Source organism: Vespula vulgaris, chromosome 13 (genome assembly GCF_905475345.1).
Source record: "Vespula vulgaris chromosome 13, iyVesVulg1.1, whole genome shotgun sequence".
NCBI lineage: Eukaryota > Metazoa > Arthropoda > Insecta > Hymenoptera > Vespidae > Vespula > Vespula vulgaris.
In genome coordinates, this window is record NC_066598.1 from 3617498 (window position 1) to 3635000 (window position 17503).

Consider the following 17503-nt stretch of genomic DNA (forward strand, 5'->3'; position numbering starts at 1 on the left):
TATTCTTGTTTATACGAAGACATTTTTTTTTTCTCTTTTACCTTTAAAATCTATAAACGAATACGTTATTTCGTACAAGACGAATAATTCTTTATTGATTTTGTTTCAGATATCAAGTTCCATTTTATATGCTATCCATAAATACTCAAAAGCTTTTGTTATTCACGATATCAAGAAGTATGAAACCTTGCGAAATTTCAATCGGCGGTGTATTCGTGGCGTCGAATGAAATTTTCTCTGGGGTTAGTTAATTAACAAATATATAAATTATCGTCGTTGAACAATTTTCTACATTGTTATTCCGAAATAACAAAGAAATGTTATTCCTAATAATTTTTCTAGAATTCATTAATGACGAAACAAAAAATTTATTTATTTCAGTTAATCCAAAAAGCATTTTCATTCGCAATGTTATATCACAGTATGCTGTAGTTGAATTGTTGGTAACACGATTAATTATATATATCTATTATATATCTATCTATTATCAAAATTTTATTTCTAATGAAAAATAACATACTCACTTGTAATAAATATAGTGCCTCTTCACTATTCATTCGTTTTTCTTGTTTTAACATTCTTCTAACTCATTGATCTATTTACAAACTAATCACGAACATTTTTCTTTTTTTTTTCTCTTTTTTTTACAATTTTTTTTACATTTATACAAATAACGTCAAACGGACAAACGGCGAAAGGAATAAATAAAAACGAAATAATAAAGGTAAAGGTAATAAATAAATAAATAAAAGCGAAAAGAAAAATCAATCGATCGATCGATCGATCAATTAATCGATGAAAACGATTATATTTTAAAAAGTGCATGCTATGAAACGAATTGCTTTTTAACAAAGTGTCCTGACATTATAGACTGATCGTCAGAATGGTTCCGATCTATGGACGGTACTGCTCATGACCTTGAACAATTTGCAGATAATACAAAAATCATTTTCATTGGTTGTGATCTATCATAGTGTACCTTCAATTTCAATATAGAAATAATAAAAAAAAATGAAAATTGATTAGGACAAAAAATATTCGAACGCGAACACTTGTATTTAATATAGATATATAAATATTAAATTGTACCTGATGAATCCAAATTCGATTATCTTCTTTTTTTATCTTTCTGTTTTTTACACACACACACACACACACAGAAAGAGAGAGTCTTATAATTCAGAAATGAAATATTTCCAAATTCATATTGACGAAAAGTATTTTTTTTTATTCCACACACGACGAATTATCATCCTTAAAATTTGTTGTTCCGCTTAAGCCATTCACACTCTGTATAAATTCTCCCTACGTAAAAGAAAAAGAAAAAAAAAAAAAAGAAACGAAGAGAAGAAAAGCAGGAAAGTACAAAACAAAAAAAAGAAAAAGAAAGAAAGAAAATTTTTTATTTATACACACAAGATTTTCTTTTCTCTTTTCACAAGTATAAAATACATGAACAAATTTTTCTTTTTGACAAATTCGTCGATGTGTTGTTATTTTTTAACCAAGTGTCCTGTATCATGGTTGAACAACGACTGATGAGTCGTTGAACGTAAAATCGATAGACCGTTCTGTGCATATCTCTTTTGGAATGAAAATTCGTGGATAAAACACAGACGCATTTAATCGTAAAGAACACCTGTTTGCTATTAACGTGTAATACAATTCTATCGAAAAGATTTCGAGTATTATAAAAATAGATATACAGATATCGATCTTCTACGAGTGACTCACTGTAACGCGTTAAAAACAATTTCCATTTTAACTATACGTAAGATTATTCTCGTTTTTATGTATTCAATTAATTTTTTGTGTAACTTACCGTGTTGACAATAAAATCGATTGGATTCAATGGGTGTTTCCTCGCATCGAAACGCATTTGGTCTCAACATGTGTCTCGTATCGCGGTTCAACAGCGACTGAGAAAAGTTCCGATCGATAAATCAAACTGCGCATGTCTTTCGGAATGAAAAATAGCAGCTACAACTCCCTACATTTAATTACCAGGGACAATCATCTGTTTTTATGTCTCAATGTACTTGAATCGTATCGCGAAGGGTTCGATATTACGGAAATGTATTAGAGAGATACATTTTGCAGATTCCTATTATAGATTCGATCAATATTTAAACTATTTTCATTTCACTGTTTTCCAAACCGTTCTACGGACTATAATGAGGATCAATTTGAATGCGCAATGAGGAAGAAGCGTAGAGCGTGATGTTTACCTCGGTGTAATATTCGTCAGATTCTTCAGTATGTCTGTAGAGAATGGTCTAATTTACTTCGAACAACACTTTCTTTTTTCGAATAAATTTTTCCAATATACTATGGGTTTGCGACCTTATCAATGTTCGAACGATCTCTTGTTTCAAGTGTGTACAATTATTGCTTACGTATTTCCAACGATTGCACACCAAGTAAATGTATTTCTTTCTAATTTATATATGATCCTACTCATTAAGATTATTTTAATCATTATTCTCTTATCGTGGACTATTTTTTTTTTTTTTTAAATAATTTTCAAGTAGTAATGACTGATCCCAAAATTATAGTACGTTGTGCGAATAAAATCCTTCGGTCTATTTATCTTTTATATTCCGTTATTTTTATACATTCGATCTGCATGTAAATGAAACTTCCGCTATAAAATTAAATGAAAGTGTTGTCTATTTAAAAAAAAAAAAAAACCCAAGGAATAACAACAGTGAAATGTTTTAAGCGTTTTTTTGACTTTAGTTTTATCAGCTCGCCATATCAGACGTCACTCTGGAATCAACGGTCAAAGTGTTACAGAAAATGTTAGCTGCTGTATCTATTTTATGGATATACACTACTGTATACTTTAGTTTCGTTAATGTTCGTGTCATATTTGTTGTATTAGCTTCGTTGTTCCTAATAAAGGAAACATTTAAAAACGTAGAAAGTGTATTAAATTTTCAGATCAAAGAAATTTTTTCTCAACTTAAGCTCGATTACACTCTGATGTCCGGTAAAGATGAATTTGAAATTATGTTTAAATACAATAAAGGGGGTAAAATGTATGCTTATATGGTTACGGGTGAGCACATGAAACTACAAAAAATTGAGAAATTCGCGAACGTAACATTAGAGTTATATATACATTTCTTTGATTTTAGGTTTTTTCAACATCTATTTTATTGCAACAGTAACTCCCTGTGTTTTAAATGTTTTCTTGTATCACATTGGTACTTCAGAGAATGTTAACTTGACTTTACCCATTCCCATTAATAATATTTCCAATCCAGGGATAATATATTACACCTTACTCATTTATCAAATTGTAGCAATGTATATCTCAGTAATCCTAGGGAGTGCATGTTTTTCATTGTATTTGGTATTAGTGCATCACGCGTGTTGTCAATTAAGCATTATAAGGTATGCGATTTTCTCACAAAGGTTTCTTTTTTATCATAAATATCGTAATATGCTTAAATGATGATTTAAAACGTACTTATTATAGATTGAAAATTGGTCAACCTTTTCGGGATCACCAAAAATTAAATCAAAAGTTTAAGTGTGATAAAACAATTTGGGACGAATTTGGTTGGATAGTTGACATAATAGAACATTACAAAAAAGTCACGATGTATGTCCCGATCAATTATTTTTGTGATCTATTTGATGATTTATTCAATGATTAGATTAACAATTTTAATAAAAAAATCTTTTTTTTATTAATACGTATAAACGCATTATTTTGTTTTTGTTTAAGATTTGTTGATTTGCTTAATCGTCTTTCGGAGAGTATTTATTTATTTATGATATTCATTGGGGTGTTTCTCTTTGTCTTAAATTTCCTGTATGTAAGTAATTCCTTTCGAATAAGTACAACATGTAAATATAGAATGTAGTTTATTTTTTGCCTGGATACGATTATTTTATATATAAGCTTAAATAATTTTTAATTATCTCTGCATTCTTAAAATTTTATTTCGTTTTCACCTTTATTTTGTTTAACACTGGTATTGAAAGAGTTTTTAGATGAAACTGTTGCACTTGAAAATTATTTAAAAGAGAATGCATGTTAAACGAGAAAGACAATACAATAGTTTTAAATATTTCGATCAACAAAGATATAAAGCATGGTTTTTTTTTTTTAATTAATTTTACGAAATTCGAAATTGGTTTATAAATCACTCAAGTTAGTTTATGCAGATTTAGCGTATCTAGCAAAATTGCATGCTTGTTTACATCGGCTGGAATAAATTAAAGCAATATTTTTTTAATGAAATCTCCTACTATATGAAAAATATTTGGTTGCAGATGTTTCGATTGTCAATAGTTTTGAAAAATATATGGGAATTAATAGACTGTAGCATATACATATTCAGCTCTGTCATTATTACATATATTCTTATGTATCTTGGACAGAAGCTTGTGAATCATTGCATCCAAGCGTACACAGAATTGTAAGATTCCTTTTGATACTATAAAATATTTCTTTTCCCTTCTTTCTACTATGGCTGATGTGAAAACTAAATTTTAAATCGAGTAACATATAATTTTTTGTTTGTTTTTATTAAATGAAATACTTTTTCGCAGGTGTCAAATTCCGTTTTATATGATTTCTATAAGAACCCAAAAATTGCTGGTATTTATGATATTGAGAAGTTCGAAACCATGCGTCCTCTCATTCGGAAGTATGTTCGTGTCGTCCCATGAACTTTTCGTTGGGGTAAGTAGGAACAAATTTCCGATATTTCACAAATTATGCTATCATAACATTTTTTATTTTAGATTATGCATAAAGCATTTTCCTTTGCAATGGCATATTATAGTATTCATTAGCTTCATCTTAGTTGATTGAAAAAAGCATACCTTTTTTTCTAACAAAACGAAAATGTACTAACTCGTATTAAATAGACTGAATTTAGTAAACGTAAATGTACACAATTTTTATTCAAGTTTCATCCATTTCACATGTCTGACTTTTATGTAAATATACAGATATCGATCTTCTACGAGGGACTCACTGTAACGCGTTAAAAACAATTTGCATTTTAACTATACGTAAGATTATTCTTGTTTTTATGTATTCAATTAATTTTTTGTGTAACGTACCGTGTTGACAATAAAATCGATTGGATTCACTGGGTGTTTCCTCGCATCGAAACGCATCTGGTCTCAACATGTGTCTCGTATCGCGGTTCAACAGCGACTGAGAAAAGTTCCGATCGATAAATCAAACTGCGCATGTCTTTCGGTATGAAAAATAGCAGCTACAACTCCCTACATTTAATTACCAAGGACAATCATCTGTTTTTATGTCTCAATGTACTTGAATCGTATCGCGAAGGGTTCGATATTACGGAAATGTATTAGAGAGATACATTTTACAGATTCCTATTATAGATTCGATCAATATTTAAACTATTTTCATTTCACTGTTTTCCAAACCGTTCTACGGACTATAATGAGGGTCAATTTGAATGCGCAATGAGGAAGAAGCATAGAACGTGATGTTTATCTCGGTGCAATATTCGTCAGATTCTTCAGTATGTCTGTAAAGAATGGTCTAATTTACTTCGAACAACACTTTCTTTTTTCGAATAAATTTTTCCAATATACTATGGGTTTTCGACCTTGTCAATGTTCGAACGATCTCCTGTTTCAAGTGTGTACAATTATTGCTTACGTATTTCCAGGGATAGCACATCAAGTAAATGTATTCTTCTTTAATGAATATACGATTATATCTATTAGAATTATTATAATCGTTATTGTTATATTGAGTGTAATTTTTTTTCCCTAATTAATTTCAAGTAATAGTGGTTCGTTTCGAAATGGCAGTGCTTCGGACGAATTACGTTAAACGATATGTATGTGAACAGTATTTTTGTGTTCAAATTATGTGGAATAGTTATATACAATCTTTTTTTTTATTATTTTTTTTTTTTTTATTTGTTTCAAGAACTCGCAGAATAACCACAGTGAAATCTTATAAGCGTTTTTTTGACTTCAGTTTTATCAGCTGGCCTTTTCAGAAGTCGCCATGGTAACAACTATCAAAGTACTCCAGTATATATTAGCAACTACATGTTTTCTGTTTACTTACAGTAATATTTACTTTAAATACGTACAAGTTCGTTTTATTATTATTATTATTATTTTTTTTTTTATAATTTATCTTTTTCTGTCGTATAAAGAAACATATTTAAACACGTAGAAATAGTACTTTATTTTCAGATGAAATTAGTTTTTTCTCATCTGAAATACGATTACGAGCGGCTGTCGAATAAAGATGAATTCGATATTATGGAAAGATACATTAAAAAGAGTGAAATATATACGCGTTGTATCGTGGGTAAGGACGTGAAAATGTATACGTAATACAGATATGAAATATCATAACTAAATTTTTTAATATTTTCTTGTAGTAATCTTGTATTTGTATTTTATCGCAATGATATCTCCTTGCTACTTAAATGTTTTCTGGTATTACATTGGTACATCAGAAAATGTTAATTTAACTTTACCCATATCTGTTAATAACGTTTTTAACCCAGGCCCGATATATTACTGTTTGCTTATTTATCAAACGTCAGGAATATATATATCAATAACTTTAACAATTGTATGTTTTGCAACATATTTGGTATTTGTACAGCACGCGTGTTGGCAATTAAGGGTTATAAGGTATGCGGTTAATTTAGAAACTTATAATTATAATATTAATATAATTATAAAATGTATAAAATATATTAATTATAATATATAATATACTTATATTATAATTAATTAAAAACGTATATTATAATATATTTAAATGTCATTTTAACGAGATACTTATTGCAGATTGAAAATTCGTCAACCCTTTCGAGAGGCCCAAAAATTTAATTATAATACTTGGTGTAGGAATAAAATTTGGAACGAATTCGATTGGATCGTGGACATAATAGAGCGTTATAAAAGGAACATGGAGTATTTTTTTATTATTATTTTTTTTTCTTTTTCTTTTCTTTTCTTTTTTTTTTTTTGTTGTATTAATTCGTTATTTTATTTTTGTTTAAGATACGTTGATTTGCTCAATTCTATCGTACAGAGAATTTACTTAATGGAGATTTTCCTTATTATGCTCTTCATTATATTGGATTTTCTTTATGTAAGTTATTATTTATGGAATTAAAAAATTGTCAAATTTTTTTCTATCGGTACGATTATATTCTATAACGAAAAGTAATTTTGAAGTTATAATACATTGACATATCCTTAGATACATTTGAAATTTCATTTTATCTTCTTTTTCTTTTTTTATTGGTAAAAAATTATTCTATTGTAAATATAATATTTGTTAATATTAAACTGAACGAACGTTCTGAAATTGTTTTTCGCATACATGCGATTATAAAATTTTATTTTTACTAAGAAATAAATGTTTTTTTTTTTTAATCAAAATATATAAGATCGTATAGTTGACAATCGATTGATAATTTTTCTAATTTATCAATATAATTTTTTTCTTACGGACGCGCCAATAAACTAAATTATAAAGATTTAATATATTTTTTGCTACAGTTTATACTTTTTTTAAATCGTTTGCAAAAAGGAAATTTAAAACATATCCCTCTCTCTCTCTTTCTCTCTTGATATAAAATAATATTATCATATCAACAATTTTCTTGCAGATGTTTCACGTTTCAACGTTATTGAAAAATATAAGCCGATTAATCGAATGTAGCTTTTACATTGCATGCTCTATATTTGTTACATTTATTATTTTTTATCTTGGACAAATGCTCATTAATCACAGCGTAAAGGCACACGATGAACTGTAAGATTTCTCTTGGATAATACGGGACGTTTATTTCACTGATTTCTTGTTTAACTATAATGATATGTAATATTAAATTAAAAAAGTTACATTTCGAAACGAGTTTAAATTAAAAAAAAAAAAAAGAATTATTAAATAAAACTATTATTGTATGAAATTAAATTATATATTGTATGAAAGATCAAATATTATTTTGCAGTTGTAAAATACCCTTCTACATTCTTTCAATCAGAGTTCAAAAATTGCTATTATTTATGATATTAGGAAGTTCGAAGCCATGCGTGCTTTCAATCGGAGGAATATTCGTATCGTCACATGTTGTATTCGCTGGGGTAAGTAAACGATAAATTATCGTTATTAAATATTATATTTCATTATGCTAAATAAGAATCTTTTGTTTCAGTTAATGCAAAAAGCATTTTCGTTCGCATCGATGTACCGCAGTGTACATTAATGTCATTTCATTTTGTCCAATAAAAATCTTTAGAGTATTATTATTCATTATTATTCAGATTTTGTTTTCTTCTATTAATGCAAAATTATAATTACTAGTACTGAATATAGCGAATTTTTTAAATATTAACGATGCATAATTTTTTTCTTTTATATATATATATAACTTTTATTTATTAACAAAAAATTTGTTTTTATTTTTCACATCCAAACGTTTTATTTTCTCTTAGAAACGTAAATAACTTTCACGCGAATAAAATCGATTGGACGATTAGCTCACCAGGTACTACGTATTATTGATTATAATGTTTGTCCAATACCGCCCTTCCAAAGCGACTGAGAAAAATTGAGATCGATAGAATTTAGTGCGCATGTCTTTGAGTATTACAAAATCGAAGAAACGTCTACCATCTTTTAATTATTGGGAAGTAATTGTTTTTATATTTCCTGAATAGCGTTAAATCGTAGCGTATCGTAACGTTTGATTTGCATCGAGTTAACGACAAACTTTTTATTATTTATAATTAATAAAAAAAAGTATTTTCGTTTGCAATAATTCTGAAGTACGAATATTCGTTAACATCAAAAAACAAAAATTATTATGATCCTTTACAATCTATTTATTCTACGAATAAAAGAACGTACTCACTTGTGTAAAAGACAGCAACTGTTGTTGAAGAATTTAGACGCACATCTTTCTTTTCTTTTTTTTTTTTTTTCCCTTGAAATTTCATTCATTATATCTCATTCCACATATATTTAAGTGTGTGTGTGTCTAATTCGAAGTGAATCACAATGAATCATTTGAAACTTGTATTATATCATCGCGTTATTAAAGATTTTTTTTTTTTTATTTTTAATAAAAAACACAATAAGATGAAACGTGTCGTTAATCGTAAATCGATTGAATTTAAAGGGTTTATTGCTCGAAATAATACAACGTCTGCTGAACGGTGTGTCCTGTACCGTGGTCGGACAACGACTGATTATTGTTATAGTCAACAAACGCTTCTGCGCATGGCTTCGACCATAAATGGAATGGGGTATGTTATTTAATCGTTGGGAACAACCAACTGTTTTCGTATTTACGTTTACATAGTCGTATCGCGAAGGGTCCAATACCACGAATATGTCTATAAGAGAGATATATTCTAGGGTTGCGTATTATTGATCCGATCATTATGATATTATTTTCATGTCATTGTCTACAGTACACAAATTATGGTATGGAATATTTAATGAAGGGTTATTATAGTTATTACAAGAATGCGCAATGAAGAAGAATTCTGGAAATTATTTTTTCTTTTTCTTTCTTTTTTCTTTTTTTTTTTTACTTTGATACTTTTAACGTTAGATGCGTTTAGTTCGAAATGTCATTGAGAGGTTTAAACTACTACGAACGGCACTTTCTCTTTTCGTATAAAGTGGTTCAATTTGTAATGGGTCTACGTCCATATCAAAATTCATACGAGCAATTGCTTTTTATCTGCAGTATAACTTTGTACTCGTTACCAATGATTTTATATCAGGTCAATGTTTACGTCATCGATGAGAATATCGTAATATAATCATTTTTGTTTTCTTTTTTTCTTTTAAATTAATAGCTTTATTAATAAGTTTTATTCGTGAGATATTTTCTTTGAAAAAATATTAATTTAATATTATTGTTATAAATTAATTTTTGTTAATATTTGTTGAATTGATTTTATCATTGAACATTGTTTTATTTCATTTGATTTAATGAATATATATATATATATTAATTATTTTAAAAAATGTCATTAACCATATTACCACATCGAATTGTTACTAATATCTTACAATTTCAGTTATATCAATTATTTATATCAGACATTAATTTTCAATTGACAGTCACTGTGCTTCAGAAAACGTTTACTGTTCTATGCTTTATATGTACCTATAGTACAACTTATTTTAGTTTCGTAACGGCACGTAACATTTATCTTATATTTCATTTATTATTCCTTATTAAAGATACACTTGACATTCATAAACAAATATTATTCATCAGATGAAATCAATTTATGCTCACTTTAAGCTCGATTGCGAACTAACGTCCAATGAGGATGAATTAAATCTTATGAATAAATATACGGAAGAAAGCAAAATTTTTACGTTAGTAGTTATAGGTAAGTATGAAAAAGATTATGCTAATAACTATAAATATAAATTACACATTTACACATACACACACACACACACACGTCTATGTATTTATATATGTTCTCGAATTTTTGCAGTTACCTACAATCTTTATGCCATTTCGTTGATATCACCGTGTATTTTAAATATTTTATTGTATTTCTGTACATTGGACAACGTTGATTTACTTTTACCCTTTTCCATCAATATTAATATTACAAAAGCAGGATTACTATATTATATTTTGCTTATTTATCAAATAATAGCAATTTATCTATTGATGATGATAGCTGGTATATGTCTTTCATCATATTTGGTAGTAATACAACACGCATGCAGTCAATTTAGTGTTATAATGTATATGATCAATCATGTAAAATATATTTCTTTTAAATTAAATTATACCATTTTATAAACGTATAGTTATTGCAGGCTCAAAATACGACAACCATTTATGAATCAGAAATATATAAAAACTGTTCAGTTCGATGGAGTACCTAACGAAGAATTAAATTGGATAATCGACATTATTATTCGTTACAGAAGAGTTACGGAGTTAGTCCGAATTAATTTTTCTTTTTAGTTTATACGGAATATAAATAAGCCAACCAATATGTTCACGATAAATTTCATAATTTAATATATTGATTTATATTTTATCTTTTTCTTTTTTTTTTCTTTTTTCAAGGTTTGTCAATATGCTAAATAATTTTTCCAAGATCACATATCTACTTCTAATTTTCTTAGCTATGTTTCTCATCGTCTTTGATTTCCTTTATGTGAGTAATAAATATATAATAATTATTATAATTTATGATAAAATATAATGATTATTTATTATATATGATAATTATATTCGATATAAAATTTGATAATTGTTTTTCCTACCTATAGAAAAAATTTCTTTTTATAAACTTAAATATTCAAACGCAAACACGCACACATACACGTGTTCGTGCTTTTTAAATGATTTAATTAGCTCGCTATAATCTTTTACTTATTTAATTATTATCTTTTGCCATCTTTTCCTTATATTAGAAAAATTAATAGATAATCTAGAAATCTAAAAAAGAAAAAAAGGAAAAAAAAGTAAATAATACATTTCGATCAATTCCCTAATCAATTCGTCCTTTAATAGTTATGAATTGTTTTTTTTTTCTTTCTAATTAAAGTTTATAAAAAATTTCAAATAAATGATCGGTCTAAATTAAAATATTACCATTCGTAAAATATCTGTTTACTTAGAGAAATATTTTTAATTCTTTTTCAATCCATATTAATGCGTGATATATGCGATTTGTTTTCCAGATATTTCAACTATCATCGACATTGAAAAATAATATTGAAATAATCGAACAAATTATTTATATCATCGCCTCTATATTTACGATATATGCTAATTTTTATTATGGACAAAGGCTTATAAATCACAGCAACGCAACTTTCAAAGAATTGTAAGGATTTTATCGAATATTTATTTTTTCTTTTCTTTCCTCTCTCTCTCTTTTTTCTTTGGTCTTTTTATATCACATTTTTATATTCAGAACGAATCTTACGTTGACCTTAATCGATATTCATAAATATTATATTAATTGTTATCTATGATTTGATTTTCTTAATTAGGAACTAATCAATTATTTTTTATATAAAATTTTTTTTATATATATTTATATATTAATTTCTTATATATATTATATATATATTAATCTTCTATATATATTATATATATATTAATTAATTAATTTTCTGTACAGATGTCAAGTACCCTTTTATGCTCTTTCCATTAGAACTCAAAAGCTCCTGTTATTCGCTTTAACAAGAAGCATGAAGCCAAGCGTATTATCAATAGGTGGTTTTTTCGTGTCGTCGCATGAAGTTTTTGCCGGGGTAAGAATTAATTTAATGAAAAGTATTAAATGTATTTATTTAAACGTGTACACACACGCGCGCGCGCGCATATATATATATATATATATATATGTGTGTCTATGTATGTGTATATCTATTTCAGATAATGCAGAAAGCATTTTCGTTTTCTTTAATGTATTACAGTGTACAATAATTGAAAATTATATCTCGACAACGAATATATGAAATCTATTATAAAAAGATTAAATTGAATTAGTTCTACAGAAAAAGAAAAGAAAAGAAAAAAATAGATTTGTATTAATTTATAAAATACGAGCAAATATTGAAATATACGTTATGCATGTTACTTATTATTACTACAATATTTAATGTTAAACTACTTACATTTTTTATTGCTTTCCTTTCGTTACAAAACACTCAAAACAATTAACAAATTTGATGATTTATTATATCTATCGACATTCTCTGTTCACCCTCTATCGTTGCATAATTTTTTTCTCACAAATATATACAATGTTCACAATGTTACGTTCTCAATATGATCGATTATAACTCTCACTAAAAATTAATCTAACGATTTATTCGATCCGCTTTCTACAGCGGTCGGACACCGACTGAACAGTCGATGACCATTACAGGTACAGTAGTGCCATCTGTGCACCTTCTTTGAAAATAAAAGTAAAAGGGAAAACTCCCCTCGTTTAATAGTTGTGAACTATCACCTGTTTCAACCCTTACGTTACAAAATACATTATAATATCGTAAAAAACAAAAAAACAATAATATTCTGTTACGAGAATAAAGAAAAAGAAAAGAGGTGATACGTGATATAATATTTGCGTTATATCGATTAAATTGTAACGTTATTATTCTCAAGCCATCCCTTTTATAACTTGTATAATTTATAATATAATGTAAGACGATTAGAATGCGCAACGAGAAAGAAACAGTAAATTTCGTAGTCAACTTTGATCAAAGTTGACGTAAGATACGTCAGAATGATTCTGAGAAGTCTAACAACGAATTTCGAAGAGCATTTCCTTTTTTCGAACCGACTAGTACAGTTTTTAATTGGTCTACGTCCCCATCAAAATTCGAACAATCATTTCTTTTTATTTTCTACAGTGACTGTTTACGTATTACCAGGGATTTTGTATCAGGTAATTTGTTTCTATCTTTGATCAATATTATATATATATATATTTTTTTTCGTAATTATATATATTTTTTTAATTATTTTATTGTTAATTAATGTGCTTCTTTCAATGAAAACTAATTACTGATATAATTCGTATATAATTCAATGTGTGTTTATCTATATATATATATATATTTATAAATGTTTCACAATTACAGTTTTACCAGTTATTAACAACAGATATAAAATTGGAATCAACTATGAGAGTGCTTCAGCAAATGTTTACTGCTACATGTATTCTATGTACTTACAGTGCTACTTCCTTTAAATTCGTAGCAGTTTGTAATATTTTTATTATTTATTATACTGATCGATTACCATACAAAATGGAAATATTTTTCAATATGAAAAGCTAGTGTGCTACTTTTCTTTTCTTTTTTTTCCTTCTTTTTTTTTTCTTTTCTTTTTTTTTTAGATGAAGAAATTATGCTCCCATATAAAATCTGATTATGATCGGATAAACGATCAGGAGGAATTTAACATTATGGAAACATACACGAAAGGAAGCAAAGTATACATGTATTTTATTGTGGGTAAGCATGTAATTGTAAAACCGTACAACTAACAGATAAGATATTTTTATATATTGTGTATATATATATATATATATATATATTTAATATATTTTATATATATTATATATATTTAGTTATATATAGATATATATATGTATATGTATATATATATATATATATATATATATATATGTATTTTATTGCAGTTATTTACTTTCTATATGGTTGCTCTTTGATATCATCAAGTATATTAAATCTTTTCTTGTATCTCTTTGGTAAAATGGATAATGCTCATTTAACATTACCCATATCTATTAATTATGATTTAAACCTCTGGTCCTATTATAGTTTACTCATTTATCAAGTGATAACGATATATTTGTTATTGACAATAGCCTCCGCGTGTTTTTTATCATACTGGGCATCGGTACAACACGCTTGTAGTCAATTTAGTATTATAATGTACGTATTTAATTTTTGTAAAATTATTTCTTTCTATTTCTTTTTATTCTTCCTTCTATTTTTTTTTTTTTTTATATATATATCGTTGTCGCGTGTCGTTGTAAAATATCTCCAATTTATTTTAGAAATTATTCATTACAGATGGAAAATACATAAACCTTTTGAAAAGCATGAGATATGTTCACATATAATTAATTATAATAAAACAACTAAGGAAGAATTTGATTGGATATTTGATATAATAAACCGTTTTATAAGAGTCACCGAGTTAGTTTGAAATAAATTTTTTTAATTAATCCACTACGAATGAGCAAGTGCATCTAAAAGCTATATATATATATATATATATATATATATATATATACGTATTTATATTTCACATTAAATATATAAATAAAAATATATATATATATACGTGTGTGTATTATATGATAATTCATCTTTTATTCTTTTTTTAAGATTTGTTGATTTGATTAACGATTTTTCTGAGACAATCTATTTTATTATAATTTCTTTGGGACTGTTCCTCATCATTTTTAATTTCCTTTATGTAAGTTATGCATTTCAAGTAAATATTCTCTGTATAATTGCGCAATATTATATTGTTTTTAATAATACAATTATTCTCTATAGGTTCAAGTAATTTCGAAATATATCATTGATATTTGTATATATTTTAAACTTATTTCATTATATAATAATGAAATTATTCGAAATAAATATTCCAATGATTTTTATATAAATAAGAATTATTGAAAAAACAGAGACATTATTTAATGATTAAGTTACTAGCTCACTTTTATATTTAATGATTCAAAGAATTAACTCAAAAGATATGTCAATTAAAGGTACAATTATTGAGTAAAAAAAGTTATTTTTTTTTTATGTTGAATTATTTATAAAATAATAATCAAACATATACACAGAATTTTTCAAACCTAATTTATATGTTAACTATATCTTTTAGCATCTTTAAAATTATGCATAGATTTTTGTTAAATAAAATTTCAGAAAATTGCATATACATTGTTAGTTTATATACGAATATTAATGCTTTTAAGATTTACATTATATCATTGTATTTAAAGAGAAAGAAAATTGATGGTGCGTTCTACGTGTGTATGTGTGCGTATGAATGTACGATTTTACACAGTGTTTATATGTATATATCTTTTTAATATTGAAAATATTGAAGAAACCTTTTTTTTTTGATATTTTTATAAATATTTAAAATCTGTGTTCACAGATGTTTGAATTATCTATGGAATTGAAAAAGACAAGTGAAATAATTGAATGCAGTAGCTACATTGTTTCCACTCTATTTACCACATATGTTAACTTTTACATTGGACAACGGCTTATGAATCATAGCAATGCCGCTTCTAACGAATTGTAAGATTTCTAATATAAAACAGAATATTTGTTTTCTTTATTTACTATAATAACATATTCAAAGTCATCAATAAATAATGGAACGATATAATTAATAATTTTAATTTAGTTTAATATAATTATTTTTTAATATAATTTAAAAACAAAAAAAAACCTATTTATTATTAAGTTTTGATATAGCTTGATATATTTGAAAAATGTTCTAATCTTTGTACTAATAATTATTTTTTTATAACGAATCTTTTCTTTTTGCTTTTTTGTAGGTGTCAAGTCCCTTACTACGTTCTTTCGGTGAAAACTCAAAAGCTTTTGTTATTTACGATAATGAGAAGTATGAAACCGTGCATATTATCAATCGGTGGTATATTCGTATCGTCTCACGAAGTTTTTGCTTGGGTAAAAAGAAACAAAAAAAAAAGAGAGAGAGAGAATTTAATTAGAAATATATTTGAATCGTTATATCTAACTATAACGATGATTAATCATTTATTTTAGATCACACAAAAGGCTTTCTCCTTTTCCACGATTTATTACAATCTTCGGTAACTGCAAATGATCATGCAAAAGAATAATAATAATGATTTATGATCCAATATTATTATATATTCCGAGGATTTATTCCAAGGATTTATTTATTTTCGGTGATAATCAAACGTAATCATTGATGTTTAATCATAATATGATATTAAATATTAAAATATGTATTGCGAATGTGTTTTTTTTTTAATTATCTAAGATTTTCTTTTCTCGAATAGCTCATTTTTAAGGGTATTACGATAATTTGATGAAAAGAAAAAATAAAATTATCAACGATAATTCAATTGTTTCTAAAAGATAATAAATAATCATAACGACGACAACAATAATAAATATAATGATGATAATAATAATGATAATAATAATTGGTCAAACACTTTATCTCGAAACAGGATAAATTTTAATTAAAATGCTTTTTGAAACTATAGTTTGGAAAATAATTGCGTTTGAAACTTCAAACAGGATATTCTATATATACATATTCCGGGATTTTTAGCGCCCAAATTTTTTTTTGAAGCTTCATTACATTTTTAATTTAATGAATAGCCAAAGAAAAAAAATATGTTTCTAGAAGTTGATACATCAAAGATATGAAAATATCAGAGAAAAGAAAAATCAAACTGAGAAAGAATCCTCGATTTTTTTATTTAAAAAAAGAAAAGAAAAATTACCGTATGAAAGTCAATCTCATCCGAATAACTCGAGGAAGATAACAATGATTCAATGTCACGGTTCCAAAGAAAAAAAAAAAGAAGAGAAAGAGTTTTGAAGATATCAGGAAGACAAATAATATCTTTTGTTCGCATTAGACTTTTCTACGGAAATTATATAAATCCAAAAATGTCGAATATTCTTCGTGAAATCTAATATCTGTGTTTCGTGTTTCGTGTTCTCTGTTATTCTATGTTTTGCGTTTTACGTTTTGTGTTCTATGTATATGGATAGCACGATGATAACATGCTTCCGGTGAACCATATTCGCAATCGGCTGTATGAAAAATTTGTATTTCGTAAATTCCATGGAATAATTAAATTCCTTGATTTAATTTTATTATTAATATTAAATAAATGAATTTCTCGATTTACCGATATACGGATGGCGTTTTAAACATATTTTCGC

At 26.4% G+C, this 17503-nt stretch overlaps 3 protein-coding genes across 4 annotated transcripts; all 3 read left to right on the plus strand.

The window, feature by feature from the left end:
• The first annotated feature begins 2244 nt into the window (after window positions 1–2244).
• On the plus strand, window positions 2245–3808 carry LOC127068519 (uncharacterized). The gene is made up of 3 exons (XM_051004800.1): window positions 2245–2420; window positions 2740–3061; window positions 3141–3808. The coding sequence occupies exons 1-3, from the start codon at window positions 2259–2261 to the stop codon at window positions 3458–3460; spliced, it is 804 nt and encodes a 267-aa protein (XP_050860757.1). The 5' UTR covers window positions 2245–2258; the 3' UTR covers window positions 3461–3808.
• Window positions 3809–4175: 367 nt separating this feature from the next.
• On the plus strand, window positions 4176–6994 carry LOC127068522 (uncharacterized). 2 transcript variants are annotated; one of them, XM_051004804.1, is made up of 3 exons: window positions 4176–4433; window positions 4567–4699; window positions 6820–6994. In XM_051004804.1, the coding sequence occupies exons 1-3, from the start codon at window positions 4204–4206 to the stop codon at window positions 6859–6861; spliced, it is 405 nt and encodes a 134-aa protein (XP_050860761.1). In that variant the 5' UTR covers window positions 4176–4203; the 3' UTR covers window positions 6862–6994. The 2 variants fall into 2 exon arrangements, with proteins under 2 accessions (XP_050860761.1, XP_050860760.1); XM_051004803.1 differs by lacking the exon at window positions 6820–6994 and adding an exon at window positions 4762–5102.
• Window positions 6995–10102: 3108 nt separating this feature from the next.
• On the plus strand, window positions 10103–12632 carry LOC127068520 (uncharacterized). The gene is made up of 5 exons (XM_051004801.1): window positions 10103–10966; window positions 11100–11190; window positions 11720–11865; window positions 12166–12298; window positions 12423–12632. The coding sequence occupies exons 1-5, from the start codon at window positions 10866–10868 to the stop codon at window positions 12471–12473; spliced, it is 522 nt and encodes a 173-aa protein (XP_050860758.1). The 5' UTR covers window positions 10103–10865; the 3' UTR covers window positions 12474–12632.
• The last annotated feature ends 4871 nt before the right edge of the window (window positions 12633–17503 follow it).

Bases quoted from the DNA above. Each gene is read 5' to 3' on its own strand.
- LOC127068519 (XM_051004800.1), top strand. From the start codon at position 2,259: ATGTCTGTAGAGAATGGTCTAATTTACTTCGAACAACACTTTCTTTTT. The intron at 2,421-2,739 runs GTAAATGTATTT...TTTTGACTTTAG, and splicing joins TTCCAACGATTGCACACCAA to TTTTATCAGCTCGCCATATC. The intron at 3,062-3,140 runs GTGAGCACATGA...CTTTGATTTTAG, and splicing joins GTATGCTTATATGGTTACGG to GTTTTTTCAACATCTATTTT.
- LOC127068520 (XM_051004801.1), top strand. From the start codon at position 10,866: ATGAATCAGAAATATATAAAAACTGTTCAGTTCGATGGAGTACCTAAC. The intron at 11,191-11,719 runs GTGAGTAATAAA...TTTGTTTTCCAG, and splicing joins TCGTCTTTGATTTCCTTTAT to ATATTTCAACTATCATCGAC. The intron at 11,866-12,165 runs GTAAGGATTTTA...TTTTCTGTACAG, and splicing joins AACGCAACTTTCAAAGAATT to ATGTCAAGTACCCTTTTATG.
- LOC127068522 (XM_051004803.1), top strand. From the start codon at position 4,204: ATGCTTGTTTACATCGGCTGGAATAAATTAAAGCAATATTTTTTTAAT. The intron at 4,434-4,566 runs GTAAGATTCCTT...ACTTTTTCGCAG, and splicing joins ATCCAAGCGTACACAGAATT to GTGTCAAATTCCGTTTTATA. The intron at 4,700-4,761 runs GTAAGTAGGAAC...TTTTTATTTTAG, and splicing joins CCCATGAACTTTTCGTTGGG to ATTATGCATAAAGCATTTTC.